Source organism: Lathyrus oleraceus, chromosome 7, assembly GCF_024323335.1.
Source record: "Lathyrus oleraceus cultivar Zhongwan6 chromosome 7, CAAS_Psat_ZW6_1.0, whole genome shotgun sequence".
Lineage (NCBI taxonomy): Eukaryota > Viridiplantae > Streptophyta > Magnoliopsida > Fabales > Fabaceae > Lathyrus > Lathyrus oleraceus.
Genome location: NC_066585.1, coordinates 478,536,126 through 478,560,218, shown reverse-complemented (window position 1 = coordinate 478,560,218; position 24,093 = coordinate 478,536,126). Strand labels below are relative to the sequence as shown.

Below are 24,093 nucleotides of genomic sequence, written 5' to 3'. Positions count from 1 at the left end.
TAATCTAATATTTATATTATAAAATTTAGCATTCAATTGAAAAGTATAATGTTATAGATTATATTTATAAAATATGTAAAATTAAAATAAATAAATAAAATGATATTTTTATTAATAAAATAATAATTAAAATCAATTAATTTAAGAATAAAACAAATTTATGTTCCATAAGAAAAAGATGAGTTGAGTAAAAAAAATCTTAATAGTGCATTAAGGAAATAATATTTTAATATTTAAATTCATTTTATTAACTAATTGAAGGGACCTATAAAATATATTTTTGAAGAAAGAAGTTTAGATTTTTCTAGTCGTTAGAGATAGAAATATTAGTTTTCATTAAATAATAAAAAAATAAATATAAAAAATTATTAAACTTTATTTAGACATGAAATTATTTTTAAATTATTTAAGAACTTTTATATTTTAGATAAAATATAATAATTAGATTTTGGGTTTAATAAAATATATTTACAAGAATATTATATATATATATATATATATATATATATATATATATATATATATATATATATATATATATATATATATATATATATATATATATATATATATATATATATATATATATATATATATATATATATATATATATATATATATATATATATATATATATATATAAAAGTTGATATTGTAAAATTAATTTATATTATTACTGCAACACCTTTTTGTATATATTTGTTGTTTGTTATTTTCTCAAATTTTATTTATATGAAACAAATTATTTTTTATTATTCTAAAATAATAAAATCTAAAAAGGTAAATATATCTATAAATAAACAAGATTGATGAGAATAATTAAAGCTTTTGAAATAATTATATTATCGGGAATAACAAATTTAAGACTTTTAAGGCCTAAAATAATGGATTTATTAGGATTCGTTTGAACCTCTCACATGCCATTATATAAACTAGTAAAAACCTTATTCTCAAACCACTATTTGTTTCTGAGATTAGAAATTTTCTTCAAAGCACTGGACTTTCTTCCCTTAACAATACTCGCTGTTTTTTCTTATTCCAAGGTTCGTGCCATGATAATGTTCTATATGAAACTTGATTATTGTTAGTTATTTTTAACCATCAGTTTTTTTTGTTCCTTATAGTTGTTTTTGTTTTGCAGTTAATCTATTACCATCCGTTCTCAGCTCAATATGGTATGTTATTTGTCTTTTTTATTTTAGTTTGTATGTTCTTGATTCAGCATATATATGTCAATGAGTTCTTTGTTGCTTATTATAGTTATTAATGTGGTTGCATTAACTGTTTTTTTTCTTGTAGAGTTCTGATGAAAATCAGTTGAATGAGGATTTGCAAGAGGTGAATAATGTTTCACCTCAAAACAATTTGTCTGGAGATCAAATAAGTAATCACTCATATGAATATGATGATGATCAGTCGAATGAGGATTTTTATGAGGATTTAGATCAGTTTGCTGAGGATATTCATGAGTATCCGAGGAATCTACGGCGGAATGAGCATCTAAATCGATTGAATGAGGATATTCATGAGTATGAGAGAAATCTGCAGCAGAATGATCATCCAGATCATCAGTGGAATGAGGTTTTTTATGGGCATAGCAGGAATCTGCGGCAGAATGATCATCTAGATCATCAGATGAATGAGGTTTTTTATGGGCATAGCAGGAATCTACCGCAGAATGATCATCTAGATCATCAGATGAATGAGGTTTTTTATGGACATAGCGGGAATCTGCCGCAGAATGATCATCTAGATCATCAGATGAATGGGGTTTTTTATGGGCATAGGAGAAATCTGCGGCAGAATGATCATCTAGATCATCAGATGAATGAGGTTTTTTATGGGCATAACAGGAATCTGCCGCAGAATGATCATCTAGATCATCAGATGAATGGGGTTTTTTATGGTCATAGGAGGAATCTGCGGCAGAATGATCATCTAGATCATCAGATGAATGGGGTTTTTTATGATCATAGGAGGAATCTGCAACAGAGTAATCATCTAGATCATCAGATGAATGGGGTTTTTTTACGGGCATAGGAGGAATCTGCGGCAGAATGCAATTTTTGAGCATTCTTACCGTTGTTTTTCGGTCTCATCTCTCGTAAGGGTATGTCATCAGATGCTTTTCAAATATTTTGTAAAATATTCAATATTGATTCTTTCCTTTCTGATTTTTTGCAGTCAATTCTGGAATCTGGTGATAAAAGTATGTGCACTAACATGTTACATTTTATTCTTTTGTATCAATCATCAATCATTGTGATAATTTCGATAGCTAACGCAAATTATTTTTTCTTCCAGTTATCATGCCTGCTTCGGCTCTAGACCGCCTCGGTAAGTTTATATTCGTAACTCAAGTTTCAACGATTAGATTATCTTTCCTCTCCTAAATTCATACTCATATTCTTGTTAAAATCTTGCAATATTCAATGTTATTTGAACTGAGAAATCCTTCTTCTGCTGATAGAACTACTCACTGTGGAGTTTTAGAATTCACAGCTGACGAAGGGACGGTGTCCTTACCTAAGAAGAAGACAAAAACCAAGAGTTCCGGAAAGCTTGTTTTTGGGTCAAAAGGAAATGCAACTAATGTTTGTCTAAAAAATGAAAGTCTAGAGTCACCTAAGAAGAAGACAAAAACCAAAGAATTTCAAGCTTTCACATGAAAGAAGTATTCATGAATAGGTTGATCCTTGTTGGATTGTTTTTCAGATATTGATATTAGTAGAGAACAGTTTAATTTACATAAACTTTTAGAAGTTACTCTTCAATATACATTTCTTTATTCGTTTGTTATAATCATTTCCTATTTACCATTGCAATATCACATTTTTATTACGTCCATTGTATTGTACATCATTAAAAATAGACCAAAAATTGACACTTCATAGATATAGATGCGAAATACAAGATCAATCATACAAAAAAAAACATAACAATTACTTAGGTGCCATGGCCACTATACTATACTTAAGACACCACAAACAAATATAAGCTATGCTTTTACTGTTGTTTCAATTGCAACTTTGTAGTTAACAATCTCGCTTTTCTCATCGGCTTCCCATAGCTCTGGAAATGCCTCTCTGATATTATCGATACTCTCTAATGCATGATCCACTCCTGTACCACTCACCTGCATACCCACCTGCATTCATGTGACATTTGAAATTGACATTTAAACTCACTTTGTAGAGTACTGATGTGATGTGTTTTGTGTATTTTTTTTCTCAAGTTTTTCGGTATTACAATTGACACCTTAAAACTAAAACTAAAACTGTTTCTTTCAAAATATCATTCCTTTGGAAAATAATTGATGTTCAAAAGTGGAAAACAAATCAAATAAAAACTATGCATGTGGAAAACTCTAAAGTGGAACACTAATAATAATACTTAAACTGAAGTGCTCAAACAAAATGCAAATACTATTTGCTCAGTTGTCATAAGTAACTGGGTGGGACTACTTACCGCAACCGTATGGAGGCCAAAACGTTTCGCTGTCATTAAATTGCGGATACTGTCATCGAAGAATAACTGAAGAGAGCAACAAATAGAAAGAAAATAAAATATTGTTTGTCACAATAACATGTCTAAAGAGTAAGAACAATGAAAGTGTTCTCATGTGTATTCATGAGGGAAGAAATATTTCTCTTCCTGTTCTTTGAGGGTCAATGTCAGCCAACTTGAAAGCCTTTTCAAAAGCATTATCAAAGGGTTTGCAGATAACCGGTGTCTTTGGAAGCATCATATCAGAATCAGGCCGGCGTGTGTACTCGCAGAAATACAAAATTTCTTCCCCGTTTTTGTCATCAGGAGGTCTGATATCGTCCAAGGAATTGAGAGTATCAAAGCTTATAATTCTTTCAAAACAGTCCTCCAACCCAAGTCTTTTAAGCACTCTTATCACATGTCCCATGTCCGCATTCCTAAAACCCTGCAAAAGAAAAACAAATAACACATAATCAAACACAATCATACAACAAATAGAGACTTGCTCCAAACTTTCATTGTCAAGAAATATCAAAGAAACTTACCAGTTTCCTACAAGGCAAGCTTTGCAAAATCCCCTTGAGAACTGGGTCCGGTTTCAATAGACTATAAGGCAATCTCCCATGAACAGAACTATTCAACACACAGAACATTATGTCAATATGCTAATTTCTCTCATACCAATATAAAAAATAAAAAGGGCTGAAAAATTCAAAAAAAAATTACCTATGAAAGTCATTATAGTCAAAGTCATAACCAATTGTCTGACAAGAAGACAAGAGACAAGATCATTAAAAAAAGTGTTTTTCCTTTTCCTACACTTCATTAAAAGGAGATAAAACAAAACAGTACCCTAAGACCAGCCATTGTTGTCCCGTAAGTCTTGTATAATGAATTACACAACTCAGGAACTTTTTCAGCCTCCATTCCAAGCTTTTGAAGCTTTTGAGCGCTTTGCAATCTTCATATTTCTTAAAGAACAAACCCTCCAAATGAATATTTTTTTCCTTATCTCTCATTGGATAACCGAGTTAACGACGAGCTAGGATTAGGTTGTAACTGATGCCTCCTTTTGTACCAAGAAGAGATACATTAGAAAATCCTCCACAACTATCAATGATACTAATTCCATCATAGTCACGACTATACCGAAAAATATCTGAATGTGTGAGCGACATAATCTTTTGTGACCACAAAAGAGCATCCTTAAGATCCCAAAAAGCATGAGACCTAGGCAAGTGAGAAATAAACCACTTGTACAACATAGACACGTAACATGTAATCATTCCTCCGCTATAAGAATTTCTCATATGAACAGAATGATAGGCATCGACAAGCAAAGTAGGAACTGGATTTCCTATTAAGAATATCTTGATGGCATCCATGGCAACGAAGTCATCAAAACTAGGAAAGAGGAACAATCTATAGATAAGTAGAGCAAAAACAGCCTCAAACGCATCCACACTCCTCATTCTAGCAAAATACTGAGCTTTGCTCATTAGAAACTTAGCTGTCAAACCAAACATTTTTCCTTTTGTGGTCATGTGATCCCTAATCTCTAACATTTTCAAGTGAATAGCCTTTGCAATGTCTTGATCTTTGGGATCTCCCTCCAAACCAGAAAATGGAGCTTGACTAGAAATAGGAACACCAAGCAAATGAGAGTATTCTTCAAGTGTTGGCATAAGGTGATAGTCGGGGAAAGTGAAACAGTGATACATGGGATCATAAAACTGAATCAAAGTAGAAAGAAGTCCATTTGCCACGTTGATCCTCAAAAGAGAGAGCAAAAATCCATATCTTTTGCTGAAAGCCTCTGCGTCAAAAGCCAAAGATCTCAATATCCTTAGATCTTCTAACTTAGGACTCTTGAAAGTGTACGTTTGAGTCTTTTTCCTTCCAAAATCCATGATAAACCTAATGCTTGCAACAAAAGTTCCTACGTTTCTTGAAAAATTTGTTAGAGAAAATGATGTTTATGATGCACGAATGCATGAATGCAGAAACACACAAACAAGAGTCATACACAAATATGGTTCAAAGGTTCGACGTCGTGAGCATGAGGCCATGGGTCTAACCATCCCAAATGTACTATGGGTTTATTTTGTACTTGTACAACGGATTCTACAAGGGTTCCCAAAAATCATTGACCTATCTTTCAGATATTATCAACACGCCAATTACTCGACAATTAATAATATTCTCAAGAGAATCTCATTTGAGTGTAGTATCGCGTATCAACTATTTCAGATTTACACCTTCATAGTCATCGCACTACATTCTAAAGACCAAGTGGGGTAAAGGGGTTACTAAGGTCCTCAGCTTCTCAGGTTACCCAAATCAATATAGTATGTGTTTTCACAATTGCTTGATCAATAATACTAATTGTAAAAGGAACCTCCACATGAGTGATGGATTCTGAAGTCAACTTGTTCGAGATTAAATTCCCTATAAGCCTTCTTGACTATACCACATCCTATCTTATTTATGTACACTCAAGTCCGGGTTAGGAATTACCTCACCACACAATGGATCACCAAAAACAAAGATCCAAACAAATAAGGCAAACAACTAATAATAACAACACAAATATAATCAAAATAGGCTTAACCCTCTTATAATGTCTTTCTCCCTAGTGAAGTCGCCATTTCTGTCGCGGTGAGAATCAGATATCAAGCTATTGTATTAACTTGAATCACAAAACATTGAATGTTCACCACCGAACTTTAATTTATCCAAGGTAAAGGGAAAAGATCGAATAAAACCCTAATTGTGCAATGTAAAAACAATGCGAAGAGATCTAAAGTTCGAGGGTTGGTTATAATACGAGAAAGTATTAACATCCTCAATATCTATAGTATCCTATATGAAGCTTTTGAAAGCATTTGCGTTATGTTATTGTTTGTTTGTTGTTGTTTGGAAATGTTTTATTGGGAAGGACCTAAAGGTTTTATTAAGTTTGCTCGCCAAAACTTCGCGGTCATGTGCCTACGTATCCTTATAAGGATGGAATCAGAGCAACCGTAGTTCACCTAACTAAGGGTGAAAGAACACTTGGTAGTGATCAAGGTTCCAAATGGGAAAGTAAGTGTTCATAACAAACATACTTACAAGAGTTACAAACTCTTACTTAAATCAAAGTTGAAAGTGAGAATGACTCTAACAATGTCAAAGGGGAACTAGGGATTGCTAAACTACCTATGACATTATGTTAAGAAAGAGGTCTTTACCTTGGATTTGGGCAAAAAGATAAACAAAAGATAAGCAAATGAAGAATATGTTCAAGCATGACATCAACAAATATAAGCACATGATAAAGAAGATGTTCAAGCATGACATCAACAAAGATAAACAAATGGTAAAGAAGATGTTCAAGCATGACATCATTAAGGACAAACAAGGATGAAGAATATGTTCAAACATGACATCCACAAAGATAAGCAAATGAAGAAGATGTTCATACATGAAATCAACAAATATAAGCACATGATAAAGAACATGTTCAAGCATGAAATCTACAAAGATAAACAAATAAAGAAGATGTTCATACATGACATCAACAAATATATGGAAGCATGATCATAATAATATCAAGCATGGTATGTAAACACATATGTACAACATGTGAACATGAACAAAGATACAACAACATCAATCAAATATGTATAAAGTTAACATGTATATGCATGAAGTAAGACATAACATCAACTTAATCATGAAAATAAGCTAATATATTCAAGACATGCATGTTAAGGTTCAATATAATCACAATCAAAGGTTCAACATCATACAAAAGGTTTGAACATGTAAGCATACAAGTCATACAATGACATGTTATCACAAGTTTAAAGAATTTGCAAACACATAAACAAAGATAAACACAAGGGCACAAATGCAAACAAAGGTTTAAAAAGATATGACAGAATGACATGCTAATCATGGATCCATGGCAAAATAAACACACAAAAGTTCATGGCATAGTAACAAATGTTCAAAGCACATAAACATGTAATCATACATTAAAGTAAGTCAAAATTAGGACAAAATCAAGAGAAAAATATTAAAAACATCAAACAAAGTTCATATATGATGCATAACATTCATACAAGTCATGGTGATCAAGAAAAATTAAAGTATTAATCAAAGAAAGTCATTTGAAACCCTAAAATAATCCTAAAAAGATACCAACTTTAGACAAGTATAAGTAGGTGAATAATAAATCAATTCTAGAATTTATTTTTACCATCATAAAATAGACAAACTTATGAACACATAGCAAAAAAGTAGCTCAAAAAGGCTTAGGGATCATCAAGTTATGAGCCTTTGAAGTTATGAAAAATAACAAAAATAAATAGGCCAAAAAACAATAAATAAAAATGGATCTAGGGCGAGGGGGATTCAAACCCCATGCCTCTTACAAAGAAGAAGCCTTTACACACACACTTTGACCGTTGGGGCAGTGATACATCAATTAATTTATTTACAAACATTAATATATATAATAAAAAGATTCCAAAAATTGGCAAATGGAGCCAGCTCATCATCTTCTTCCTCGTGTTCCTGCATGTTTGTTCCAATTTCTTTTCTTTTTTTCTCAAACTTCTAACAACCATAACTCTCTCAATTTTCCATGAAATTAAAAACTGTAAGAACCTTAATTGCTCTATTTTTCGCAAGAAATCTAATGGTATCATTATCTCATCCTAAAACTCAATGTACAAAGTGTGCCAAGGCAAAAACCAGAACTGCACTTTTAATTTTCAAACAATAAAATCTCAATGCATGAGCATGGTATAATGCATACAGTAGCAAACATACAACAAACACATTGTGTACTATATTTTTATTTCAATAAATATTCAAGAATGATTCATGCACAAGAGTTTTCAAGTATAAGTGAACTTACCTATTGGAGAAAGTCCAATGCTTCTTCTTAGCTACTATAGAGATAAGAGAGAGATTCTATTAGCCTTGTTGATCCTTGAGGATAGTGTTTTAACAATGAGAATGGCCAGAAATAATTTGTATCATCTCACACAAATGTTCTTGCAATATGAAGAAGTGAAATGGTGAATGATAAAATAGAGGATACATAACTTGTTCAAGTGATTAAACATGCTCTAAATGGTGTCTAGAGATGATTTGTGGTGTTTGTTTGGAAGATACACATGGGGAATAAGTTTGGTTAGAGAACTTGCAAAAATGGTGTGTTTTTCCAAATTCTAATGGAATGGGAGTTTGATGAAATGTTGAGGGGTAATTGTTGTGTGTTTTGAGGCTTAAGGGATCCCTCTATTTATAGGGGAAATGGGGATTGGAACTGGTTAGAAACAAAAGTTGTGAAGTTATGGTGTTGGTTGAGAATGAATGAGAAGTTTGCATGAATTGTGGAGTTTCAAGGAGTTTGCCATGTTTCCCTAGCCTCTACAAGGTTGCTTCTGATCACTTAAGATTGTTTGTGATCTTTAGGGACAAGTTTCAAGGGTGAAAGAGTGAGTTATTGGCATAAAGCTTGCTTTATCAAAGTAGTAATGTGACCTTTTGCAAATTCATCCATAAATGGTATAATGCAATGGACAAAACCTCAATTCTTTGTGTAATGCACTTAGGATTCATATAAACATATGATTATGGAGAGATTTATACACAAGAGGACATGCAATCAAGACATTTTCACATTTGAAATGGTTTTCCTCCAAAAAATCATCATGAACATGATTTGAAATTCAAGTTTGGAACCCCAACTTCCCATTTTCGAAACTCATAGCTCATACATGAGAAAAAAAATATACTTGTACTTTTTGAAAAGGCCCATACATGCTCTACAACTTTCATGTTTTTAGTTTTTTCTGAATCAAAGTGGATCATGATGAAAACTGACTGTAAAGTTTATTACTTTATAGGGATCAAAATTGACTTGAAAATTTTCTAAGTGTTTCAACTTGAGACACCAACTTTATGACCTCATAACTCAAAATACTTGCACTTTTAGGGAATCAACCCTCTAGGACAAAGTTTAAGTATGGAACAAGAGATTTCATTTTTGATTTGGAGCAAAGAAAATGACTGCTCGTATTGGAAGTTATGGCTTGAGAAAGTAGTGGACTTGAACATGAAATTTGGATACTTAAGAAATTTTCAATGTTTACAAGATTGCCCTTTTTGCAAGTAACCTCATTTCTCTTGATTTTTCTTGATCAAATTCATCAATTAAAAATATACTCATGAAATTTAACTTGAGAAGTTCATATTTGATCATAAATCTCAAAAGTCAAAGGTTTGACTTTACAGTGCATTGGTTATGTATCAGATGAATTTGAATTTCACGATCTTCAATGAATTCAAACTCTTGAGCCAATTGAACGCCAGGGATGTGCTCTAAGGATGTAATTTAATGTGTTGAGTCATGTCTTGATCAAAATTCTCAGATGAAATTGAATGTTGTTGAGAAACCCTAATTAGTGAACCAGATGAAAGTGAAGCTTGATGCACTTGTGATTAGGCTACAATACACTTATTTGTTGATGGAGAGAAGTCTTTTGAGTGTATGAGAACTTGATTTATTGATGATCAATCCAAAACTTTGACTGATCAATCCTTTGAGCTCTTTAAGGGAAACCCTAATTCACATATGAAACAAATCGGGCATATCTTGATCTTGAGGTTAGTTATGCATGAATGATGTCTAGGATGAAAATGATTATGAAATCTAGGGGTAAATTTTGGGGTGTGACAATATCCCTAACATCATTGTCATATTTAACTGCCACACACATACGCTGGATACCGTCATTGTCATATGCAATAGAGATGTACGAAACAAGTTTGTCAATTCTTCTAACTCTTTTACCATCATTAATTTAAAATATAGGCATTTGAGAAATTTTGAAAAAAAATAATTATTTTAATATTATTATTAAAAACATGATTATTTAAAAAAAATTACGGCAACTAATCTTTGTTAATGAATTTAATTTTAATAAATAAACGACTAACCATACAAAATTTTATCAAATTAAATATTTATAAAAATATTCTAGAAAACAATCTGTTAAAGATATATTACTTTATATTTTTATTTGATTCATGGAAAAGTTTTATATTTTTTAAGAGAAAATGGATGGTGTACTGACCGTGTAAATTATTTTTACACTGTCAACCAATGACAATCATGTATCCCGCCCAATCAACTATTAAATTTTAAATTATTTATATGAATTGGCATTTTAAAATATTTTGATTGGATGCATGTGTAATATTTTTTTACTCAGACAGTGCACTACCATTAAACACATTTTTTAATTGGGTCAAATGTCAAATTTAATATATAACATATTTAATATTTTTTTATCTAATATTTATATTATAAAATTTAGCGTTCAATTGAAAAGTATAATGTTATAGATTATATTTATAAAATATGTAAAATTAAAATAAATAAATAAAATGATATTAATTTGAATTCATTTTATTAACTAATTGAAGAAAGAAGTTTAGATTTTTCTAGTAGTTAAGAGGTAGAAATATTAGTTTTCATTAGATAATTAAAAAATAAATATAAAAAGTTATTAAACTTTATTTAGACATGGAATTATTTTTAAATTATTTAAGAACTTTTATATTTTAAATAACATATGATATTTATATTTTGGGTTTAATAAAAATATATTTACAAGAATATGTCATATATATATATATATATATATATATATATATATATATATATATATATATATATATATATATATATATATATATATATATATATATATATATATATATATATATATATATATATATATATATATATATATATATATATATATATATATATATATATATATATAGATATATATATAAGCATTTAAAATTTTTCAATTTGATTTCACAGTATATAAGTTGATATTCTAAAATTAATTTATATTATTACTGCAACACTTGTAGTTTATATGTATTGTTTGTTATTTTCTCAAATTTTATTTATATGAAACAAATTATTTTTCAAATTCATTGAATAATTCATATATGTGGTCTATTATTATATGAGATACATAATTATTAATTATTATAAAATAATTAAATCTAAAAAAGTAAATATATCTATAAATAAACAAGATTGATGAGAATAATTAAATCTTCTGAAATAATTATATTATCTAGAATAACAAATCTAAGATTTTTAAGGCAAAAAATAATGGATTTGTTAGGATTCCTTTGAACCTCTCACATGCCATTATATAAATTAGTAAAAACCTTATTTCTCAAACCACTATTTGTTTCTGAGACTAGAAATTTTCTTCAAAGCACTGGACTTTCTTCGTTTAACAATACTAGCTGGTTTTTTCTTATTCCAAGGTTAGTGCGATGATAATGTTCTATATATGAAACTTGATTATTGTTAGTTAGTTTTAACCATCAGTTTTTTTTGTTGCTTATAGTTGTTTTTGTTTTTGTTTTTCTTTTGCAGTTAATCGATTCTCAGCTCAATATGGTATTTTATTTGTCTTTTTTATTTTAGTTTGTATGTTCTTGATTCAGAATATATATGTTAATGCTGAGTTCTTTGTTGCTTATTTTACTTTGGTTATTAATGTGGTTGCATTAACTGTTTTTTTCTTGTAGAATTCGGATGAAAATCAGTTGAATGAGGATTTGCAAGAGGTGAATAATGTTTCACCTGAAAATAATTTGTCTGAAGATCAAATAAGTAATCACTCGTATGAATATGATGATGATCAGTCGGATGAGGATTTTTATGAGGATCTAGATCAGTTTTCTGAGGATATTCATCCGTATCCGAGGAATCTGCGGCAGAATGAGCATCTAAATGGGTTGAACGAGGATATCCATGAGTATGGGAGGAATCTGCGGCAGAATGCAATTTTTGAGCATACTTACCGTTGTTTTTCGGTCTCATCTCTCGATAGGGTATGTCATCATATGGTTTTCAAATATAAGCATAATTCATCTTTGTAAAATATTCAATAATACTGATTCTTTCTTTTCTGATTTTTTGCAGCCAATTCTGGAATGTGGTGATAAAAGTATGCGCACTAACATGTTACATTTTATTCTTTTGTTTCAATCATCATTCATTGTGATAGTTTTGATAGCTAATGCAAATTCTTTTTTCTTTCAGTTATCATGCCTGCTTCGGCTTTAGAACGCCTCGGTAAGTTTATATTCGTAACTCATGTTTCAACGATTTGATTATTTTTTCTCTCCTAAATTCATACTCATATTCTTGTTAAAATCTTGCAGCTCGTATGAACATAGAATATCCAATGTTATTTGAACTGAGAAATCCTTCTTCTGCTGATAGAACTACTCACTGCGGAGTTTTAGAATTCACAGCTGACGAAGGGACGGTGTCCTTACCAAATTGGGTATACATGTTTTCCTTTCATAGTTTACTGAGTAACCGTTTTTATTTACGTAAGATGTGATGTTTTTATGTTGTAATTTTCAGATGATGGAAGATATGCTGTTACAGAATGGAGACATTGTATCTCTGAAAAACACAAGTCTTGTCAAAGGAAAGTTTGTGAAACTGCAGCCTCACTCCAAAGATTTTCTAGATATCTCTAATCCAAAAGCAATGTATGAGTGATAATTGAATAATATCCTATCTAGTTACGTGTTTCTCAAGTATCATATTTGTATCTTGTTTCTTTTCCTTGATCATTTTCAGGTTAGAAACTTCGTTGAGGAGTTACTCGTGTTTAACAACTGGCCATACTATAATGATTCCGTATAACAACAAAAAGTATTACATTGACGTTGTTGAAACGAAACCTTGTCCCGCAATTTCTATAATTGAAACAGACTGTGAGGTTGATTTTGCCCCACCTCTCGATTACAAAGAACCTGAGAAGAATTTGCCATCTGATTTGTCTGATAAGGAATCTCCACAAGGTTTGGATTCTTTTATCATCTTTTGAAACATGCTTAAATATTGTGTGTCTGTTTTCAAGTGAAGATTTTGACTTCTGCATTTCAGTTGAGAAAGAGACAGAAACAAAGACTCCTGAAGTGATTCCATTCAGTGGTTCGGGACGGCGTTTGGATGGAAAACCGGCCACACAGTCAGTTGAAGCAAGTTCGACTCCAATTCTAAAGCAGCAGCAACAACAAACTGAAAATAAAACCAAGAGTTCTGGAAAGCTTGTTTTTGGGTCAAAAGGAAATGCAGCTAATGTTTCTCTAAAAACTGAAAGTCAAGAGTCACCTAAGAAGAAGACAAAAACCAAAGAATTTCAAGCTTTCACAGGAAAGAAGTATTCATTAATAGGTTGATCCTTGTTGGATTGTTTTTCAGATATTGATATTAGTAGAGAACAGTTTAATTTACATAAACTTTTAGAAGTTACTCTTCAAGAATATCCATTGCTTTATTCGTTGTTACATTGATTTACTATGTTATTTTTATTACATTGCCTCCATTCTATTCTACGTTGCATTAAACAAAGACCAAAAGTTGAGCATAAGATAATTGACATTATAGATCTGTGTTTCAATTGACACTTTATAGATGCAAAGGGTTTAAGCGTAATACAAGATCAATCATACAAAAAAAACATAACAATTACTTAGGTGCCATGGCCACTATACTATACTTAAGACACCACAAACAAAAATAAGCTATGCTTTTACTGTTGTTTCAATTGCAACTTTGTAGTTAACAATCTCGTTCTTCTCATCGGCTTCCCATAGCTCTGGAAATGCCTCTCTGATATTATGGATACTCTCTAATGCATGATCCACTCCTGTACTACGCACCGATGTACCCACCTGCATCCATATTTGGAATTGACATTTAAACTCACTTTGTAGAGTACAAGTTAATTTAACTGATGTAATGTGATGTGTGTGTATCAAGTTTTTCGGTATTACAATTGACACTTTAACAAGTTTTTATAGTTGACAAACAAAACATTTGCAAGTTCCATTTAACTGGCTATTTTTGATTGCATAGAAGCAGAGAGCCATTTGACCATCCTCCAAATAAAACTAAAACTGTTTCTTTCAAAATATCATTCCTTTGGAAAATAATTGATGTTCAAAAGTGAAAAACAAATCAAATACAAACTATGTCTGTTGAATAACTCTAAAGTGGAACACTAATTATAATACTTAAATTGAAGTGCTCAAACAAAATGCAAATACTATTTGTTCAGTTGACATAAGTAACTGGGTGGGATTACTCACCGCAACCGTATGGAGGCCCAAACGTTTCGCTGTCATTAAGTTGCGGATACTGTCATCGAAGAACAACTGAAGAGAGCAACAAATAGAAAGAAAAAAAAGTCATAAATAAAATATTGTTTGTCACAATAAAGAATAAGAACAATGAAAATGTTCTCATGTATAACCAACCACATGCAATTAATGAGGGAAGAAATATTTCTTACTGTTCTTTGAGGGTCAATGTCAGCCAACTTGAAAGCCTTTTCAAATGCATTATCAAAGGGTTTGCAGATAACCGGTGTCTTTGGAAGCACCATACCAGAATCAGGCCGGCGTGTGTACTCGCAAAAATCAAAAATTTCTTCGCCATTTTTGTCATCAGGAGGTCTGATATCGTCCGAGGAATTGAGAGTATCAAAGCTTATAATTCTTTCAAAACAGTCCTCCAGCCCAAGTCTTTTAAGCACTCTTATCGCATGCCCCGTGTCCGCATTCGTAAAACCCTGCAAAAGAGAAACAAATAACACATCATCACACACAAACATACAACAAATAGAGACTTGCTCCAAACTTGCATTGTCAAGAAACATGAAAGAAACTTACCAGTTTCCTACAAGGCAAGCTTTGCAAAATCCCCTTGAGAACTGGGTCCGGTTTCAATAGACTATAAGGCAATCTCCCATGAACAGAACTATTCATATCAATATTCAACACACAAAACATTATGTCAAATATGCTAATTTCTCTCATACAAATATGAAAAATAAAAAGGGACAGAAAAATTCAACAAAAAAATTACCTATGAAAGTCATCATAGTCAAAGTCATAACCAATTGCCTGACAAGAAGACAAGACACAAGTTCATTAAAAAAAGTGTTTTTCCTTTTCCTACAATTCATTAAAAGGTTGAGACAAAACAAAACAGTACCCTAAGACCAGCCATTGTTGTCCCATAAGTCTTGTATAATGAATTACACAACTCAGGAACTTTCTCAGCCTCCATTCCAAGCTTTTGAAGCATATACTCTACACAATACACCAATTTTAAATAAATAACTAACTTCATATTTCAACAACAATTCACCAAATAATAACATTACCTTCAATATTTCTGGCTGTATGCGCTGACATTCCAGAATTCAGAGGGTAAAGTGTGTCATCAATATCTATAAATTACCAACAACAAATTGTTAAAACATGTGAAACATAAAGAACTTATAAGAGAAAAATATTGAGGAGTTTGAGTTACCAAACAATAGGCAATCATATTTCGGGTTTGAAACTTCCTGGAAGTTGTGCCCGTTCTCCATTTGGACTTTATTGCTTAACTTAAAGAAAATGTCAGAAAAGAAGTTAGTTAGAAATCAATAAAGTTTCCATAGAAAGGACAGTGATGGTTGATGCAGATCCAGAAATCAGAAACTATACATGGAAAAAAGAAAGAGAAAGAGAGAACTTACAGGGAAGTTACGGAAGCGAGAAAAATGCAGAGAACAGATAGATAATGGAGAAATGAGGGAGAAGAAGGAGGTTTAAATAGAAAACAAAAAAAAAACGGATAAAAAAAGCGAATAGCGTTTGAACGGAATAAAGAAAGCGTTTGGTCTCGATGGATTGAAATTTGAAATATCTAGAATGGGAGAATAATACAAAATGCTTTCTTAAGGAGTCTCTTTCTGACTTTCCAAACCATGCGACATTTCATATTATTCACACCTTCTTTTTTATTGTTTGTTTGTGTTTACAACTTTTTTTTCTTTAAATATAAACAAATAAATATAATAGAGTTTGGTATATGTATTTTTTTTAAAATAATCAGATTTTTTAAATAAAATACTCAACTAACCAATATTTTAAATTATTTATTAAATTAATTATGTGTCAAATATTTTTATTTACATGGATGTGTCATTGACTATGACACATGCACTTAAAATTGACTTAAGTCGCTATGACCATTGGCGCATGTATGTTGGACATTGTCAATGTCTATATTGCATAAGAGATGTGACATTTCCTCTGACGGGTGCATGTTGGCCTTTAGTAAAGTCGCTCTTCCCCTTTACGCCTATGTTTAACTAATTTTTTATTTATAAATATGTCATTTTCTCTCCATCATTTGCCACTCATCTTCTCTCTCTTTAATTTTTTCTTTAAAATGTCTTATATCATTAAAAGAAATGTTGATCTATTTTATTCGACAGTAAATCTTCCGATGAAGATCCGACTTTGGAACACTGAGACTTTCGAGCATCTTGAGAGGAGTTTGATCTGTTGGTTAGATGAAGACGGTGAAAAGATTAGAAGAATTGAAAGACTTGTTACCGTGTTCAACAATGATGAAAAACGTCGTGTCTGGGAGTTAGTTAAAACTGACCGCGATTGTCGTGTTATGACGCATATTTTAGATGATATTGTCATAATGATTGTAATCTCCTAGATATGTTGTTGTGTTTAGTCATTTTATTTATTTTTCGTGTTTAATGTATGCTTGTGTTCGTTTTGTTGTAACCAAAATTTGTAATCAATATGAAATGAATGTTATATTCAATATGAAATTAAATGGTTACATAAAATAAGTTACATATAAAAAGTATATCAAAAGTTGAGACAATAATTATGTTCTGGAGTTTGCTCCAACACTGGGACATTTTTTACGATTGTGTCCGGGCTGGCATCATGTACTACATAATCTTACCATTTTGTTTGTCGTATCTATTTCGATTCGAATACAGGGGCGGCCCTTTTTATTTCTTCTCCCTTTTTATTTCATTGCATATTTTCCTTGTGCCAAACCATGTCCCCTTGATATTATGCCAATAATCCTCCTTTTATACCATCAGAAAGCTATTATTTTACACATTACATATGTTTATGACTTTGTAAATGGAGGATACACTACGCCAAAAACTGGAATAGACAGCGCACCTTAGAGGGCGCTTTATTACAAAAGCGCTCTCTAAAGTGAAGCGAAAAAATAAGGAGCAATAGACAGCGCACTTTAGAGGACGCTTTTGTAATAAAGCGCCCTCTAAGGTGAAGCGAAAAAATAAGGAGGAGATAGAGGGACAACAATACATGGCGCTTTTTAGAAAGCGCCCTCTAAGGTTACCCTTAGAGGGCGCTTTTAATAAAGCGCTGTTATAAGTCCATGTGCATTTCCAGCTTATAAAGTGCTTCTGGAAAGCCTTAGAGAGCGCTTCCATAAGCGCCCTCTTAGGCCCCCTTTAGAGGGCGCTTTTTTAATAAAGCGCCCTCTAAGGTGAAGCGAAAAAATAAGGAGCAAATACCTTAGAGGGCGCATTTAATAAAGCGCTGTTATAAGTCCATGTGCATTTCCAGCTTATAAAGCGCTTCTGGAAAGCCTTAGAGAGCGCTTCCATAAGCGCCCTCTTAGGCCCCCTTTAGAGGGCGCTTTTTTTCCACAAGCTCCCTCTAAGGTCCCCTTTAGTAAACATTAAAATTATAACATACTGCGCATTTTGTTATTTCACTCTCTGTTATTTTCGTTCTTTTTCACGTTAGGGTTCTAAGGCGTTTTCCTTCCACCTCTGTTAGATCTACATTATTACTGCGCGTTTCCTCCTTCTACCAATCAAAGGTACACGATGCATACATTATTACTTTTACTATTGCTTTGTTTTAGCTTTGCGCAATTTCAGTTTTATGTTATTGTTTTACTATTGCTTTGTTTTAGCTGCGCGTTTACTATTGCTTTGTTTTAGCTTTGTTTTAGTGCATGCAATGGGACTACATTACCCAGTAGTTAGGGTTATACGACCTATGAACATTTGATTTTGTGTCAACACCAGTATCATTAGAAACCTAGGTCCGAATGTGTTTGAACTCTTCTGAAATTGTTTTTTATTTATTCTAATTAGTAATGGATAATACATGGATGTCTTCCAATCGATTGTCGAGAGAGTACGAGAATGGGGTATCAGAATTCGTTAAGTTTGCCGTTGCGCACGCCGAAGACCCCAGTAGAATGATATGTCCTTGCTTGGGTTGTTGTTATGGGAAACGGGTTGACGCAGTTCAGTTGACATCGCATCTAATGAGGCATGGAATTGATCGAAGTTATACATGTTGGAATTTGCATGGTGAGAAAAGTAACGAGAATGTTGAACCGGGTGATAGTACGACCTATGCCTCAAACTATAGTGGCGCAGATACATACGATTGTGATCGAGTTGAAGAGATTGCAGAAGCACTTGAAGGAAATCTTAAGGATTGTCCCGAAATGTTTGAGAGGTTGGTAAGTGATGCAGAGAAACCTTTGTATGATGGTTGCACTAAATTCACAAGATTGTCTGCGGTATTAAAGTTGTACAACTTAAAGGCGGGCAATGGATGGTCGGATAAAAGTTTCACAGGGTTATTAGCCCTTTTGAAAGATATGCTTCCTGAGGATAATGTTCTTCCCAATCGAACATATGAGACCAAAAAGATGTTGTGCTCTATTGGCATGAGCTATGATAAGATACATGCATGTCCAAACGATTGCGTTTTGTTTCGAAATGAGTATGCATCATTAAATGAGTGTCCTAAATGCGGTGTCTCGCGATTTAAGAACAAGTTCTCTCCAGCAAAAGTCTTGTGGTATTTTCCTGTTATTCCGAGATTTAGACGCATGTTTCGTAGTGAAACCGATTCAAGACACTTGACCTGGCATGCAGATGAAAGAATTATAGATGGAAAGTATCGACATCCGGCAGATTCACCACAGTGGTTGAAAATTGATAATGATTATCCTGAATTTGGAGAAGAATCAAGAAACCTTCGCTTGGCATTATCTACTGATGGAATGAACCCACACGGTATCCAGAGTATCTCACACAGTACATGGCCTGTGATTGAGACACTAAACATCCGAATCTCATCCCTTATCGAGAACGAGTGTTGACATTAATCCCATACTTTGAAGAGATCACATTCGAACATATTCCACGAGAGGAGAACCAGTTGGCAGACGCATTAGCTACCATGTCATCTATGTTCAGAGTCAGATGGGACAATGAAGCTCCCCGGATTACCATTGAACGACTAGACGAACCAGCATATTGTTATGAACTTAACGCTGATGAAGTAGAAGAGAAGCCTTGGTACCACGAGATAAAAAGATATTTAGAAGCTCAAGAATACCCTGAAGGGACATCCATCAATGACAGGAAATTTCTGAGGAAGTTCTCCGCTAAATTCTTTTTGAGTAATGGAATATTGTACAAACGTAACCATGATTCGACTTTGCTTCGCTGTGTGGATAGAAAGGAATCAGAGAAGATTATGGAAGACATGCACGACGGTATCTTTGGGACTCATTCTAGTGGACATACGATGGCCAAGAAGATTCTGAGATCAGGGTATTATTGGTCTACCATGGAAACTGATTGCCACCATCACTCCAGAACTTGTCATAAGTGCCAGATCTATACGGATAAAGTACATGTGCCTCCTGCTCCATTAAACGTGTTGACAGCGCCTTGGCCCTTTGCAATGTGGGGCATTGATATGATTGGCGAGATTAAACCTACCGCCTCTAATGGACATCGTTTCATCCTTGTTGCTATTGATTACTTCACAAAGTGGGTGGAGGCAGCCTCATTTGCTTCTGTTACTAAGAATGTGGTGGCACGATTCATCAAGAACAGCCTCATCTGCCGATACGGCGTCCCTGAGAGAATTATCACTGACAATGGCACTAATTTGAACAACAAGATGATTACTGAACTCTGCACGCAGTTCAAAATAAAACACCATAACTCTTCTCCGTACCGGCCAAAGACGAACGGCGCTGTAGAAGCGGCTAATAAGAATATTAAGAAGATTATACAAAAGATGACGGTAACATACAAAGACTGGCATGAGATGTTACCATTTGCTCTTCATGGTTATCGTACTTCGGTACGAACTTCGACAGGGGCCACTCCTTTCTCTTTAGTCTACGGAATGGAAGCCGTTTTACCAGTAGAGGTTCAGATTCCCTCTCTAAGGATCATGAAAGAGGCGGGCTTAGACGAGGACGAATGGATTCAGACTCGACTCGATCAGATACATTTGATTGATGAGAAGAGACTTGCGGCTGTATGTCACGGGCAGATATATCAGAAGCGCATGACCAGGGCATTCAACAAAAGGGTCAAGAGACAAGTGTATCAAATGGGCGACTTGGTGATAAAACGCATCATCCTACCACAAACTGACCCCAGAGGCAAATGGACTCCCACATACGAAGGGCCATTTGTAGTTAAGAAGGTATTCTCAGGTGGAGCCATGATACTCGCTACAATGGATGGTGAAGACTTCCCACATCCCGTGAACGCGGACATAGTTAAAAAATACTACGCATAAAAGAGACCCGCTAGATCGACGTATCTAGGCAAAAGTAAGGGCATCCCGGCGAACCAAAAGGGTTCGGGCAAAAATTAGGGATATATAAAAAAAATGTACACCCGGCAAGTCGAAAACCTGAAAAGGCGGCTTGGGCAAAAAAGGGTATCCTGGTGGACTGAAAACCTGAAAAGGCGGTCCAGGCAAAAATTAGGGATTAAAGCGTATGACTATGTCCCGTTCTCAATCAACTTTCATCCAAGTTCGAGGGACTGACCAAGCCAATCACTTCTATCCGACAGCAAGGGATGAGATGCTCGAAGACATAATGACAGTAGTAGGCTTAAAATCAATAGGACTTCTTCCACATAGCTTTCTCTTTGTTTTCGACAATTTCCTCTTACTAGGATTTCTGTCTCTTTGTACACAAATTGCCTGTTTATAGGCCTCCTTTCAAAATCAATACAACCCTCTTTCAAAAAAAAGATGCTTTTGTTTTTACTTTTCTGTTTTGGTTGCGTAAATGTCCATTGATTTAATTTGAATTAATATGTGCATTTGAATATGACTGATGTTTACCAAAAATACATGCATAGAATAGCAATAGCAATTACTACCCGACTTCAGGATCAAGGAAAAGGTCTAATCATGCTTCCAATGAATCCGCTACCAATTCTATTCCCCCAGCAAGTCTGTTATTCCTCAGAAGAAATTAGCAGTATTCCCCGGCACAGCCAGTTACTCCCCAACAGAGGTCGGCATCATTAGACAGATTGATCATCTCATCCATCCTCAGCCAAGATCTGTGGAATATTTCTACCATCAGACAGAATCAAGAACCCCCTGCCGAGAAAGGGTCATCGTTACAAATATCTCCAATCAGTAGATGGGGATTTATTTTCCCCAGTAGAGTCCCCAAGCAGAACTTCTCATACGCATAACTCATTCATTACATCATTTCACAGCATACGCATGCATACAACATTCGCATTTATTTTAGCATAACACGAAACATCTCATACATCATGACATAGCATGAAGCTAACTTTTCTTTGCAGGTTATTTATCCTCCTGATATAGTCAAAATAAAAGGTTCATTCAGACAGACACCTTTATCAATCACATTCAAGATTCAGATACATATTTCAAATACAGTTCATGGGAACATTCATTCTGACAACACTTCGATATCCTCCTAACGATGGCATCTTTAAGCCCATCCCAGACATTTATTGCAAGTACAACATATACAGGTTATCAGATACAGCCTAACGTACGGTTCATTCTGATTCAGCCCAACATATGACTTCTTCAGCAACTCCAATGCGGTCTAACGTACGACTCATTTGGACCTTCAAATCCTCAGATGCTGCCTAGCGTACGGTACATTCAGGGGTGTAGTCTAGCGTACGACTACTTTCTTCTTCGGATACAGCCTAACGTACGGCTCATTCTGCAACTCAGATACGATCTAGCGTACGATCCATTCTGAACTCCAGCAACTCCAACGCGGTCTAACGTACGACCCGTTTGGATCTTACAACCCTCAGATGCTACCTAACGTACGGTACATTTCTGAAGTGTAGTCTGGCGTACGACTACCGCTTTCATCATCAGATGCGGCCTAACAGACGACTCATTCTGCGACGGTCTAACGTACGACCCGTTCGGATGTCCATCCCCTCAGATGCTACCTAACATACGGTACATTTCTGAAGTGTAGTCTAACGTACGACTACCCCTTTCGTCATCAGATTCAGCCTAACGTACGACTCATTCTGCAACTCAGATACGATCTAGCGTATGGTCCATTCTGATCCTTTATCCCCAACAGCATATGACACACTCCGACTCCCCAGCAAAGTCGGCAGCCTAATGGATGACTCATTATACGGTCTAACGTACGACCCAGTGTGGCACCCATGTCTTCAAATTGGCCTAATATACGGCGCGATCTGAAGCTTTCGTCATCAAACCTCCCGGATGGCACCTTTAAGCCCATCTCCATCAAGACCAACTGTCGATTCTCAAGTGCAAATTTTTGGGGCATTCTAGTGTTCAATAATCTTCCACCTCCAGACCACGAATGGCGTACACACCATTCTAACTCTCTCGGTCCAAGAATATTGAACAGGGGCAGCTGTCATACCCCAAAATTTGCCCATTAATATTTCAAGACATTTTTGCAAGGCATTCCGACTCATATATAACACTGATCTTGAAGAAACAAAGGCCCAGCTCACGGATGGCCCAATCCAGAAAATGGCCCAAACTGGCCTGTTCGCTACGCGCTCGCCTAGCGAAGCTGACAGACAACAAAAATTTCGGGCTTCATTCTGAGCCCAAAAAAAAAAAAAAAAAAAACGAGAAACGAAAAAAAAAAAAAAAAAAGAATTTTTTTTAATTAATTAATTAATTAATTAATTAATTAATTAATTAATTAATTAATTAATTAATTAAATAATTAAAATAAATAAATAAATAAAATATAACAAATTATTTTGGACTTGGGTCTCCCTCATTCCAAGCCCATTACCCACGAAATTAGTCTATAAATACTGAAGTTTCAGTAGAGGAAAAAAGACTTGGAGTTACACTGGGAGATTCACTGAAAAAAAAAGAGGAGGAGAACAGAGAAGAACGAATAGAAGTTTTGGCATAGGAACCCTGCCTACCCGGAGAATTCAGAGTAAAGAAACCCTGAAGGCAGCCCATCTGCAACGAAGCCATCGCCGTCCAATTCCCGCTGCCTAACTTATTCCGATACTACAAGTGGTCAATCCCTTCAACCTTGAATTGGCAAACAGGTTTGCGTATCTCTATTGTTTATACTTTCAATTGGCCATATCTACATATATAATGCATCATAATTAAATGTTGATATATAATTTGCTTTCGTATGGGAATTTAAATATGCCTGAATACCCTGAATGTTTGATCATGTTATTCCTATGATAAAATGCCATAAAATTCAAAGTTCCTAACGTGGGGCTGTTTTCAAATTCAAAATCCGTGGCCGCTCGCTAGCACCTCGCTAGGCGAGCCTGGGGCGAGTAATCGCCTGGCCTTCGCTAGGCGAGGCAGAGG

The 24,093-nt window shown here is 34.0% G+C and overlaps 2 protein-coding genes and 1 long non-coding RNA gene across 6 annotated transcripts; 2 read left to right on the top strand and 1 right to left on the bottom strand.

The window, feature by feature from the left end:
* The first annotated feature begins 912 nt into the window (after window positions 1-912).
* Window positions 913-2,787, top strand: LOC127103114 (uncharacterized). The gene is made up of 6 exons (XR_007794753.1): window positions 913-1,043; window positions 1,142-1,175; window positions 1,300-2,110; window positions 2,185-2,209; window positions 2,305-2,337; window positions 2,471-2,787. It is a non-coding gene; the product is annotated as an uncharacterized LOC127103114 (long non-coding RNA).
* An 8,923-nt stretch (window positions 2,788-11,710) lies between these two features.
* Window positions 11,711-13,897, top strand: LOC127103112 (uncharacterized). The gene is made up of 9 exons (XM_051040399.1): window positions 11,711-11,844; window positions 11,957-11,980; window positions 12,112-12,417; window positions 12,509-12,533; window positions 12,629-12,661; window positions 12,751-12,875; window positions 12,959-13,089; window positions 13,181-13,404; window positions 13,490-13,897. The coding sequence occupies exons 2-9, from the start codon at window positions 11,978-11,980 to the stop codon at window positions 13,783-13,785; spliced, it is 1,143 nt and encodes a 380-aa protein (XP_050896356.1). The 5' UTR covers window positions 11,711-11,844; window positions 11,957-11,977; the 3' UTR covers window positions 13,786-13,897.
* Window positions 13,898-13,996: 99 nt separating this feature from the next.
* LOC127103113 (uncharacterized protein C24B11.05) lies at window positions 13,997-16,324 on the bottom strand. Of its 4 annotated transcripts, none has more exons than XM_051040400.1 (9): window positions 16,137-16,324; window positions 15,926-16,004; window positions 15,777-15,842; window positions 15,605-15,702; window positions 15,476-15,513; window positions 15,280-15,367; window positions 14,901-15,179; window positions 14,698-14,763; window positions 13,997-14,280 (listed from the first exon to the last, which is right to left on the bottom strand). In XM_051040400.1, exons 2-9 carry the CDS (start codon window positions 15,984-15,986, stop codon window positions 14,131-14,133), a joined length of 846 nt encoding a protein of 281 aa, XP_050896357.1. In that variant the 5' UTR covers window positions 15,987-16,004; window positions 16,137-16,324; the 3' UTR covers window positions 13,997-14,130. The 4 variants fall into 4 exon arrangements, with proteins under 4 accessions (XP_050896357.1, XP_050896358.1, XP_050896359.1 ...); XM_051040401.1 differs by having other exon boundaries at window positions 15,926-15,999; window positions 16,137-16,300; XM_051040402.1 differs by having other exon boundaries at window positions 16,105-16,292.
* Between the last annotated feature and the right edge of the window lie 7,769 nt (window positions 16,325-24,093).